A 13,002-nucleotide genomic window follows, 5' to 3' on the forward strand; every position below is an offset into this window, starting at 1 on the left:
GCAAGGTCATTGGAGGAGAGGAGTTAGAAGGACCAGCCCTTTGAATAATGAAGTCACCATCATCTGTAGCCTCCAAGATAGCAGGCTGCCTGATTGTACAACTCCAGGGAGTACCATTCCCATTGTATGTTTTGTGAACAATACAACTCCATATACAGAATGAATGGTGCTCTTGGAGTGTTCTTGGAGGTGGCCATTGTAATCCCCACTTTACAGATCAGAAAACAAGGTCAGAAAGGTTAAATAATTGCCCAAACTCAGACAGCTACTAAGGGTAGGAACCAAGATTGAACCTAGGTGTGTTAGTTGTGCTAAAGCTGGACTCTTTCCACAACACCACTCTCTCTCTGTCACATGCTTGCAGCACAGCCATAAGCCTCATGAGAACTGGAGGAAAATGCCTTTGGGGAATGTGTTGTGGTCCATGTGACCAAGCCAGGCATTTCAACTTATTTTAGAGCCACAACTCATTACAGCTGCTGTGGTAATCCATGGCCATCACACCCCTGTCTCTCCAGTTTGTCTTTGTTGAACCAAGAGGCTAAAGCACCTCAGGAATACAACATCCAGTGTCAACACAGATTTCCTGCACTTTCTGTTCTGGTGCTTTAGCAATTACATGTATGTTAAAACCATGTTCTAAATAGTCATTTGTGGAATGGTAAGATTGAGTAATTTGAATACTTTTATCTTTTTCTCAAATTTTGCGTGATGGATACATTACTTTATGATCTGAGAAAGTCTAGTATATTAAATAGATCTCTATTTTAACCCATCTTGTTCACATAGAAGCTCTCTAGGACTTTCAGGCCGTTGATGAGGGCTGAGCAGGCCCACTCTCCCACTTGGCCTGAGTCCCAGGTGTGCTGGAAGCCTCAGCATTTCCAGAAAAGTTGGTGTTGGTTGTTTCCCACTCTCCCTAGATACATGAAGTTTCTGAGGAACCCCAAAATAAAGTAAGCATTAATCTCTCAGGGATTTCCTGGTTTCCTTCATTTCTTGCCTTTCTAGTGGACCTGGGCAAGTACAACAAGAATAGAGTTAATTTATAAAGCTCGTCTCTGTGTCACAGGACCTGTGAACACTGAGGGAATCCACTTCTTCTGGAAAGCCCTTCCTGGTGCTCCAAGTCATACGCTAACACAACACATAGGATACAGCATTGGATTGAGGGCTATGTGTCTGTGTGGCTCGCCAGGCTGCCCCTGTGAAGGCACCAACCACGACACAGCACGGGTCTTGACACACAGTAAGGAGGCGCTTGGCAGGGATTAGTTGAACCAGTGAATGAACTAACACTCACATGTTTGGGTATTTTTGTGGTGATGTGTTTAATCTTTTCTACCTTAAGAAATTCACTAACATTGATGTACTGCATATGAAAAGGACTTTTGGATTGCCTAGAATAAGACTTATTTTTATATTCAAACACATGACTTTTCAATGAGGGAAGATGTAGAAGAAATAAAGAACCCATCAAAACAAGCAAATATAACTGGACAGGGTAGGATATGATCACTCAGTTTAGCTCTAAAGAATCAAAATGGAAAATAGGAGCAGAACTTTACTTTGAAAAATAGTACTGCAAATCACAATTTTGGTGTGGTGGAGAGACAAATAGTTTAAATACCCGATAATCATCACAGTTATTAATTGAGAGTAACTTAAAACCTCTGGTTGGCTTTATAAGCATAACTAGAGTTTTCAAATGCATGTTATTAATTACCGTTATTAATGTGAGGTTTAAAATCTCATCGTCTTTTGGAGATTAAGTGTCAGTATAGGTGAATTTTAAAATATGCCTAACAACAGAACTACAAAATGAAAGTTTCTTCTTCTTTACTTCCATCTTGACAAATTGCTCATTCCATCAATAAGACATGCAACTGACATGCAAGGCAAGATAGATATACACTAAGTCTCACATCATTTACTTTTTACAAATTTGTATTCCAGTCAGATGGGGAATACTTCAATTTCAATATGTACCTCATTGACTTTAAGGGTCTAGAATCATTCTAATGACTATGGTAAAAATAAGATATTTCTCCCTAGTTTGCTTACAAAAACATATAAAAACTAGCAAAAAGCCCAACTACTGTATTTAAATAGATAATTCTTCCTCTTCTAGATTTGAAGACTAAAATATAGAAGACAGTTACATCCTACTTTTTTTAATTATACCTTTTGAAATAATTTGTATATACCTTTTAAATAATTTCAAGTGCCACAAAAAATAATGTTAATAGCTCAAAATCAAAAGTTAAAAAAAAAACTCTAAGTATAATTTTTAAAATCTTTTTCTCCTCAAGCGTTTTACGATGGGATAATGAGACAGATGTCTCTCAACTGGAAGGACATTTTGACATTGTTATGTGTGCTGACTGGTAAGTACATAAAAATCATAAAACTCCTGTTAGAAAAAATAGCTTTGCTGGAGTAATTGGGCTGTACTGCTTTGCTGACGGCTAAGCAAAGTCAACAAATGAAGCACAAAGCCACCTTAACCTCAACAAATTAATATTCATCTCCATGTGACAGTTATAAGGTAGTCTTCTATCACACAGTAACTTCTACCACATTATTTCCCAAAGATTGATTTTGAGAAGCATTTCCATTTTCTGGAATTGCCTCTGTTTCATGCTTGATGTATCAGTAAATGGACGACTTAGGCAAATTGCAAATAATTATGGCTCGGAGAGGAATAGTCTGGAGAAAAAGGAGTTTATCAACACAAACAGCTCAATTAGCTTACTTCTTAGGAGAGATATGACTATTGATATAAGGGAATATGTATATGTGTACACACTTATATACTCTCCAGCAAATAAACATATCTGTGGAATATCTTTGGGGAAATAGCTTTTCTTAAAATGTATATTTGCTATCTAATGTTTTCAGTGTATCCAATTATCGTATTTAATTATACACAAAACAAATATTATGAAATGACATTTTATTCTTATGCAAATAATAGCATTACAATCTCTGACAGATGCCTGCTTTTTAAAAATAATTTACATTAGATATTTTATCTTCTATTTTAGCCCAATCTATGTATTTGTTAATGAAAGTCTGATCCTAAGTTACAGGATAAACATGCATCGTAATTATTTCAGCATATGGGAAACATTGAGAATTCACAAGTATTTTCCCTGTCAATAGTAAAATCTCGTTTGTAGTTTTATCATGATCTTTATTATGACACTTTAGATCTGAAAACACAGGTTCAGATTCTGAAGTTCTATTATTATATATTGATAAGCCCAATCATAAGATCCAGAACTCAGAGAAGACTTCCTAGAGGAGAGTTGAATGGAATTTTCAGGAAGTAGGTTTTTCTATTATTATTATTTTAATGAAATTTACAATGGATACCTTTTCTTCTGAAGTCAATGGAATGAAGTTTGCTTTTTTTCTCTTCTGAAAGATACTTCTCAATGAAAAATAACTATTTTGTTCTATTTTTCGCTGAGGGATTCTAGTTTCTTATGGCCTTTTTAGTCTTTTTGCACCCACTTTCAGAAAGCCTTCTTCCAAAATGGGAGAAATCTAGATTTCTGACTAATCATTGGTAATGTGCCTCAATTCTGTATCCCTCATCTAATCAAAAATAAGGAGCTAAAACCTCACCGTATGATTTGAGCAAGTAATTTAGTAAATGCCTTTCCTCACCAAATATGAGAAAGAATCCTCCAGGTTTCATTGCACAGATGAAGATAATGCTGGCAGGATTAGATCAGATTAAGCATGAAAGTCAGATCAGGGAGCAGCGGCAAGAGGGAAGGGGGCAGCGTCTTCTTGAAGGTTTAGACGGGGGTCACACGCGGATGGGCTCTGATTATGTGGGAAGGCAGGTCTGGCCAAGAGATTTAGAGTTAAATTTGTCCCTCACACAAATATCAAAACAGCCTGGCTTTGTTATACCTCGTGTTATGGACACTCACACCATGTCATCCTATTTGTACCAGAGAGGCAAGCAGAGGAAGTAAGATTTAAGCTCTTTTCTGATTAATGTTCTCAGGTTAAAAATAGCCACACAACATGTTTGAAAAACAGTCTTTTTTTCCCTCTCCAACAACAGGGTCACGTACAACTGATATACGTAATGCATATTCAGTTTAAGGCTTTCATTACAAATACATAACATAATGCAATATTATATGAACACACACACGGACATACACATCTGGTAGCTATATGAGAATTTATGGCTTCCAGTGAACTAAATACACCAAGCTTCATTTTATAAATGGCTTTTCTATGCATGAATTGTTGTTTTTTTTTTTCTCCTGGTGTTGTAAGTGCCAGAACGTCAGCCTGTTTATAATTTCCTGTTTGTAAATGTGAAACATTAAGCTACTCTCATTGCGATGCTGATATTATTTCCAAAAGAAATGCTTTGGTAATGGTCTCTCTTCATATTCACAGGGATGAGTAAGCTGCTTAGAAACTTAGAAAGTACAATAATGTTTGTAATACGCACATTGTGCATATAGCGGTGAAACACAGGATTCCATGAGTTCTTTATGTCCTGTTGGTTTGGTGTTTCTCTATAAGAGCCCTGGCATAGATGCTGCTTCTAGGGGCAGGCAGGCAGGCAGACCATGCTGCATTTTTTTAGAATGTCACAGAGGAGGAAAAGAAAGCTCTCTTTAGACACTACCTCTGAGATGAAACCTGAAATCCTCAGTGCCAGAAAGAGGTGCCACACATAAATAGATCACGGTAAGTCTCACACCATCCTTTAGTCATTGTCAGCAATGAGATCTGGATTAGGCCACAGGAATATGAAGCAAGAGTCGGAGTTCAAATATTAGGTACATGGATTAAATTCTTATTGAAGCATTTCCAGCAAGGGTGGCATTGTCTGATTCCCTGAATAGCTAACCAGTGGTAATGCTTGATCCCATTTACATGAAAACAAGCTCTATTCACAAACCTATTCCAAACCCACATTGTGGTTCAAGTAAAATGCACATGATTACAACAAGCGGTGATATGTTTATGTTCTTAAATCATTCATATATTCATATATTTACATTCAAACATTCAAAAACCTGTAGGCAGTGGGGGGAATAACTTATTTCCCAGAAGAGACAGTCTCTTAGTTCACAACTAAACGTAGTAGCTCAACTAGATTATAAAATAAAGGGGCAAACCGTGAAAGCTAGTCATTATTCCACTGTTCAGCATTTTTGACAATGAAAAATAGTTTCATGGTTCAGCAGTTCCTAAATAACTTGTAAAATGTCAACTTTGAAATAAACAGAAGAAAAATAGAGGTACAGCCACACCTGAAAAAGGATGCTGTTGACAAACATCAAAATATTGGAATCTTTAACCACAGGTGTAGGAAAAAACCTCTGCCTATTAAGTTCCTCAGTTGACTTGTTTAATGTTGAGTTTAATATAAGGATTCCTTTCTGCTGGAATGCAGTCCAGCCTGGTCCTTGCTGAGTTTAGAATAGTGAGTGATTGTTAATTTTAAGCCTGCCCTTCCAGACTCCTGTTCAATCACAATATAATCTAAGGGTCTGGAAGTAAGATGTTTTTTATCCAATGAACGCTTTCATTCAGTCATTCAGTGTTTGATGGCTCTCCAGTTTATTGTAGCTCTGTAAAAATAGAAATGACTCTGTACGTTTGAATTCTCAAAAGGCTTAGAAAGCATATCTGAAATGCCACCCATAGCCTGACTGACCCATTGAGCCGGGTCTGCAGGACGTTCGGCACATCTGCGTGCCCGCAGCCTGAGACTGGAAAGAAATGAGGGAATGTTCTGTGGCCTGGAGCTCCCCACCTACCTTGCCCCTCAGCATTTTCACACTGGCTCTATAGTGTGGATTATGTCTTTTTTTCATCTTTTTTTACTTTACTCTAAATCATGAAAAAAAAATGTTTGTTTTTAAAGCTGTTTCTGTGAAATTTTTTTTCCTCCAAATGGAAATAACTGCAGGCTCTAGAATTTCTTTGTTTCTTCTGGATGCTGGGATCACGGAAAGCTCTAAATCACAACTCACAGAACTTTACACCTAAAAAGATCTTTAGCCCAAATGTAGTCAGGCCTTTTACGTCATATCTGAGAAGATTGAGTCCCAGAGAAAATGCATGAACTGTCCAAGATCTCAAAACTAAAAAGGTAGAGCCAAGTGAGATCAGAACACAGCATCACCCGAGCTCTCACAAAAATCAGCTGATAAATACTGAAGGACGTCATTCCTTTACTGAAAGTTAAATCTAATACAGTGAATTTAACTTAGCAGATTTCACCTTGAAAATTACACTGCGGTCTTCCTTTCTGTGGATATTGACAGAGAAAAATGTCTCCTTATTCTCTGCACTAATTAATTTCCCTATGAGAGGAATCACAGATGCTCTGCAGTCTGCATAAAATTCTTGATTCTAAGGGAGGTGGTGAAAATGGTCCGTCACCTTTCCTTTGCTGGAAAATCTGTGATTCAGATCGATGGAACAAAGCAAACGTTGATGCCACAAGTGAATCACATAGAGGGATGTGTGTGCATTAATGGCCAAACTAGACTGCCAAGGTATTTTGATCAGTAACCGAAGAGAGAGTTAAAATGGTATCTCCATCCCCATCACTGACCCACTCGGTCTTTTTTTAATAGATCCACTTAAGCTACTGCTACTCTCTCAGCCCATTAGGACTTATTTAAGGGGTGAATTTTCAGGAGATTATATATCATTCCCACTAAAACACATTGAAATTGCTCATATGACATACCCTACAAAGTGTTATAAATTCTGCATCAGAGTTAAGTAGAAAAGTGAACTTGCTTAGCATAAATATCTATTAGAGAACTGCTAACAGAATTACTTATAGGAAATTTGGTTCGGAGTGATGGGGTAGACAATATTATCTTTCAAATAACTGTGTTTGGAATGTGTGCTGTGTGTTAAGCTGCACTTTCCAGTGAGCTGTGATGCTAACATTTTTGTCACCCTTATCAATATTAAGTAGAAATAGTACTTTATAAGGGCATGTTTTAAACTCAGCTGTTTAGGTGCTGTTTATTTTTTTCTAACAATTTTATCAGCTGTTAGGATGCACAGGTATAAACTGAGAGTGGTCCTTTGCTTAAACACTGCATGCCTCGACCAGCCAGGTTTCTTATAGGCCTGAGTAGCTGACAGTGATATTTTCCCACAGTGATAGTCTTCTTAAAAAAAACAAAGACAAAATCAGACTGCTTAATTATTAAAACTTAAGCTATTATCACCTCTCTAAAGAATAAAGATATAGAGTCCTGAAGAGCAAACTTTTTTCAAAGACTTAGTTATAATTTGATTCCTTTCTCATTAATCCTTAATAGCTATTAATCACTGTTTAATATGACTTAATGGCAAATCTGTGTAACATTTAATTTACATACATTCTGTGCTTCAAGATTTAAGGACTTAGTTTTATGAAAGATAAGAAATGATAATCAGGTTATCCTGAGGATGGATGGAATGGGATAAGATTCCCATGCTAGACATGGTTTCTAACTCATGTGAGGAGGATTCTCTTTCCATTGCTCAAAGCACCTTCCAAGGGAGAACCTTCCACCAAACCTACGGTGACCAAAGAAACCCAAGCACTGACTTGAAAATGTCTCATGATCTGCTGTCCTCACTCCTCTTTCTCAAATGAGAGAATCATTAAATCAGAAGAGAACCTCGTCTGGTAAAACATCCTTAACAATACCAGTAAAGGAGTGTGCACAACCTGTTTTAGTGTCATTGAAACTAACACCCTACGTGAAAGGACTCTGGTGATCTGCCAGTCAGTCAGCAAGCAAATGTCCATTGAGCACCATCTCTGTGTACTCTGTGCTGGAACCCAGTATAAAGCCCAGTGTATTACAGAACGGGAGCTCCTTGAGGACAGGAACTTTATCTTAGTCATAGCTTATCCTCAATGCCTAAATTAGCCCCTAGTATGTATAGGTGCTCAACAGCTATTTACAGGCTAACGTATATTATTAACTTAATGCCCACAGAGCCACAAAAGTGGTTCTTTATTGAAAAGGAAACTGAGGTCTCACATGAAGTGAGTTGCCCAAGGTCACATAGCAGCTAAGTCAAAGCCAGAGCTCTGTTAAAGCCTGAACCGCACCCCTCGCTTGTCTAAGCTGTATCTCCACACAGCCGCCTCCTGTGAGGGAGCAGAGCAGCCCTCCTACTGATGGCTGATACCCTTAGCTCAGAGAAGGATGAAGCAGGTCCACCGAGTAGATGATACTTAGCCACGATGCTATATGAAGAGTAGGGAGGCCAAATCAGAAGGACCAACCTGCGGCATCAGAAATGGGAGTAGGGGGCCTCAGTGAGGCCCCTCCTAGGATGGCTTATGCACAAGGTTGTTGGGTGTTCTGAGTTAAGGTGTAAGAGACCCACTGCTAGAGGAGAAATCCAAGTTGTGAATGGAATGGTTTTCCACATTAATTCCCAAACAAATGCATTTGGCATTGTGTTATGGGTTAAGATGCCTCTTCAAAAGTAGTTCTGCTGCCCTTGCTTTTTAAAAGGATGTCATTGTCAATTTTTATTAAATAGGAGACAGTCCTTTTTTTGCTTTGCTTTGCAAAAACACAACATAGACGTGATGGCTCTAAAGCTCAAGAATACACTGTCATTATAATGACCACCTCTGCAGCCCAGCTGTTCTTCCCCAGGAATCAATCAACTTTTCAGTCTATGGTGTCCTCAGCTCTTTTCCAAATGTTGTGGGAGAGGCAAAGAGACACAGACATGCTTGCTGCCTTCAGGAGGCATAGAGTCTGGGTGGGAGGCTAACAGGAATGAAGGAACCCGAGAGAACCCCCAGATGCTCTACTTACGGTACTGAGCTTGCAAAACGTAGCGATGGCTGTGTATGCAGGTAACGAGGGATGGCTTTCTAGACCAACCTGGCCTCATTCCAGTCGTCTCATGACCTAACCCTGTCACTGCCCCTCTTCTAGGCATTACTTCATGCTCTGTACCCATATGAGAAGTGGTACAGAGCAAAGCCTCAGAGAAGCCATGTGGCACCGATGTGAATCCCAGTCTGCCGATTGGTAGCTATGTGACTCCAAACCTCTCTGCGCCTCAGTTTCCTTAGCTGTAAAATGTGGACAACGATAATCACAATAACAATTAAAACTACCTCCTAGGACTGATGTGAGGATTAAATGAACCAACCCATGAAAAGTTCTTAGAGGGTACTTGGTACCCAGTACTCAGCTCAGTGAGTGTTAGCTGTGTTGTTATTAAAATGTGTGTGTGTCTCTGACATTTGTATTGAATGTGTGTGCTGTGTCTGACTCACATCCTTATTATATTGTAACTTCTGTAAGGACAGAAATAGTGTCCCCTTCTTTCTCATCTCTTGACTGCTTTTCAGTGCTGTAAATGCATGGCTCTATATGCCATGGCTTTGGCAACCAGACATCCTGGGTATTCCAGGACTGTTCAGATTTCCAAGATTCAGCTGCAATTTCTGAGCTGCTAAGTTCATATTCATCAGATCATATATCCCAATATGAGGTTCATAAAAAAGTGGTCTCCACCAATGACTGTCATTGGCAGACTCCAGCAGCTTTGCTTTCTCTTGGCAGAGCATGCAGAGTGCTCTAGCCGTGCACAGATCCCCTTCTCTGGGGGCGGCCTGACCCCATGGTGCTTGGCAGCCAGCTCTGCTCTGGGTCCCTTTAGCTCTAGATGCTTCCACTTGCCCCCACCCCAACCTCACCCACAGAACATTTCCTTGGCTTTGTTAGTCTGTCTTAGTCTGTTTTCTGCTACTATAACAACATACCACAGACAGGATAATTTCTAAAGAACAGAAGTTTATTTCTCATAGTTCTGGATGCTGGTAAGTCCAAGCTCACGGCATCGGCAGGTTCAGTGATAACGCCTACTGAAGACAGGGTCAGAAAGACCCAACCCAAGGGTTGACAGAGCGACAAAAGAAATTCTTTAAAGACCAAAGGAGAAAAATGAAAAACCAAAGTGAACTGAAAATAAATTAACATAGCGGTCAAGGGAGAAAAATTCCAGAGATACCATGGTCCCTGTGACATACTGCCTTAAGCCTGTTCTTTGTTTTTGGAGCTATACACTCCTAGGTCACGGGCTGAGTCTAACCTCAGTGCTGTTCCTAGTCACTAAAAAACATTACCCCCTGAGATCTGTTCTATGGTTCGGGTGCAGTAGGGTTGGTAGCTTGTTTTTTGAGAGCAGCCTCACAGCACCCTTGGCGGGCAGAGGGCGCAGGTGTACGGGGACTAGGCTCTAATGATGGAAAGTGCCCAGAGTGCTTCGCCCAACCCGATGACTCCCTCAAACAGCAGTTTAGAAATTGTTCCTTTATGTCTACGGCCATTCCATGGCCCAATCTTATCTGATCTCCAAAGCTAAGCAGGGTTGGGCCTCGTTAGTACTTGGATGGGAGAAATTGTCCCTTTAATGTTAATTCATGGCCCAGTCATGTGTGAATCCTGGCCCATTGCATGTTGATGACTTCAGTTGGATAATACTGACCACAACTTTTTTTTTTCTTTTTATTTTCCTCATTGAGACACTTCAATGGTAGGAAATGATTTCTCTTTTTTAGTGTTGGGTGAACATGTGTCATTAGCCTTGTACTTATCTCCATTAGTATCATTAGACTTGAAAACCCAGTTTAATCTGGATTCTGCTCTCTTCTCAATGTCAGCCTGTTTCTGGACCAGTACAGAGCCAGCCTTGTTGATGCAGTAAAGAGATTACTCCAGCCCAGGGTAAGTACGTTTCTATTTTTCTTCTGAACACTGGATACAGAATAATTAGTCTATGCACAAAGATGGAGAGAGTAATGGAATGGCAGGATTAATGTCATGTAATACTTTAATACTTATTATGTCCAACTTCAATTGGGTCTTCTGATCTATCAGATTCTTTCCTAATCATAACTAGGAAACTTCTTACCCTTGGCCTTCTGATAAGAAACACAGTGGGTAGTAAAATAAATGAAACTGCTTCAAAGATAGTGTGAGATTATTTTTATCAAAGAATTTCTTGAGTCTTTTCCTTTGATAACAATATCTTCATATTAAAGTGGAAGTATGATATTGAAAGTTTTCTGTTGACTTCTGTCATTTTTAATCCCTTCAATGGTAACCTTTGTCATTGGGTATTTATTTATTGCAAAAGAATACTTTTTTCTTTTTATTTCTGTTTATATTAAAGAAAAAGGACTCCAGATGAATCTGTATATTAAAAGTTCTTTGCTTTAAAAGGAGGCCATTATTTACATATTATAAACATTAGGTCACAATGAAGCTAAGCATGGCATAAAATATTGTGCACATTTTTACATTTATATATCCATTTATGCCTGTGAGTAAATTACAGAGTTTGTATCCACTCTTTTTTTGTTGGGCTGTTATACTAAGCTAGGAGGCCCTGTAGCCTAAATGGAGAATTAATATACATCTATTTAAAGTAAGAAAACTAGTTTTAAGCTCATGCATTTAAAAAAAAATCTCATAAGTACATAAGACTCTTGCTGTGCCATGGGAATTTAAAATAGGTTAACAGTATTAATGTAATCTAAGACAGGAACTCACATTTATCCAAGAAGACTGCAGTGTGTGTGTGTGTGTGCATGTGCACACATGTATTTTCTAAAGTTTTGTTTTTAAAGTCTTTTTTAAAAGAAGGTTTACTCTAGTCTTCTGACCTCAGTGAGCCTTATAGACCAATACCTTTCAATCTTTCTTTTATATCTTTTTCACAGTGAAGGTTCCCAGAGCAATTTGATAATCATCCTTTGCCTTACACTGTTGCTTTTTATTTTGCTATCTCTATATAGCTCAGAAACTTTAAAAAGGCTTCTCAGATGAGTAATCACAGCGGTATAAGTGGCGATCAATTCAATTAAATTGGCCTTCTCAGGCAGGCCAAGGTGGCTCATGCCTGTAAACCTAGCACTTTGGGAGGCTGAGGTGGGAAGATCTCATGAGGCCAGGAGTTTGAGGCCAAACTGAGCAAGAGCGAGATGCCATCTCTACAAAAAATAAAAATATTAGCCGGGCATGGTGGCATGCACCTGTAGTCCCAGCTACTCAGGAGCCTGAGGCAGAAGGATCGCTTGAGCCCAGGAGTTTTTGGTTGCAGTGAACTATGATGATGCCACTGCACTCTAGTCCAGGCAATAGAGCAAGATACTATCTCAAAAAAAAAAAAAAAAATTGGCCTTCTCAGTTCCTCCTGTGAAGTGGGTCGTTAGGTCTTGAGGCAAGGAAGGGGCATGTCCCAAGCTGTTGATACCTGCTGCATGGTTGAGTAGGCAGCCCAAGTTGGAGGCAGAAGAAAGAATTTGGGGCCTCTTCATTCCCCTGTTAGCCTTGGGTGATTCTTGTGAGCATTTGCACAACCATATTTTCAGGGAGGGCACTGAGATTCCTGGGTATAAAGGCCTCTATGAAAATGTATCATACATAAATACAATGCTTTCAAAGACTCCCGGATCTCACAGTGTACAAACAGTACTTCACTCATCACCAATACCCCTTCAAAGCCTATTTGTGGCAAATACTCCATTTTGCAGCAGATTTGCATGATTTACCTGGGATCTATTGTAAATCATTTGGATGATTTACAATAGAAAACCGCCCAAGCTATGAACAGACCTAAATGCAGATTGGACTGGAATCTCTAGCAGCTCTTCTATACCCTCTAATAAACCCTGAACACGCTCCCCACTGTCTGAAGTGTGGCTCCACAAAGCAGGCTTCCTGCTGACAGTCGATACTCAGCCTTAGCCCAGAGAAGGATGGGGCAGGGCCCTAGAGTAGGTGGTCCTTACTCATGCTGTGTGAGGAACAGGAAGGCAAATCAGAGGGGCTCACACCAACCTGCAGCATTAGAAAGGGGAGGAGGGAACTCACGTAGGCCTGTGGTGGAATGGCTGATACCCAAGGCTGCTGGGTATTCTAGCCTAAAATGTAAGGTGCCCGGCGTCAGAGGGGA

The 13,002-nt window shown here is 39.5% G+C and overlaps 1 protein-coding gene across 4 annotated transcripts in view; it reads left to right on the forward strand.

Annotated features, from left to right (window-relative positions):
• The window catches only part of CAMKMT (calmodulin-lysine N-methyltransferase), a 325,200-nt gene that overhangs the window by 297,188 nt on the left and 15,010 nt on the right, over positions 1 to 13,002 (forward strand). For 3 of the 4 annotated variants that reach the window (XM_045549518.1, XM_045549520.1, XM_045549522.1), the window contains 2 exons: positions 2,313 to 2,387; positions 10,706 to 10,769. In XM_045549518.1, the coding sequence (XP_045405474.1) occupies positions 2,313 to 2,387; positions 10,706 to 10,769 (139 nt within the window). The remainder of the gene's footprint in view (positions 1 to 2,312; positions 2,388 to 10,705; positions 10,770 to 13,002) is intronic. The other variant, XM_045549519.1, reaches the window with a different exon arrangement.

Source organism: Lemur catta, chromosome 4 (genome assembly GCF_020740605.2).
Source record: "Lemur catta isolate mLemCat1 chromosome 4, mLemCat1.pri, whole genome shotgun sequence".
NCBI lineage: Eukaryota > Metazoa > Chordata > Mammalia > Primates > Lemuridae > Lemur > Lemur catta.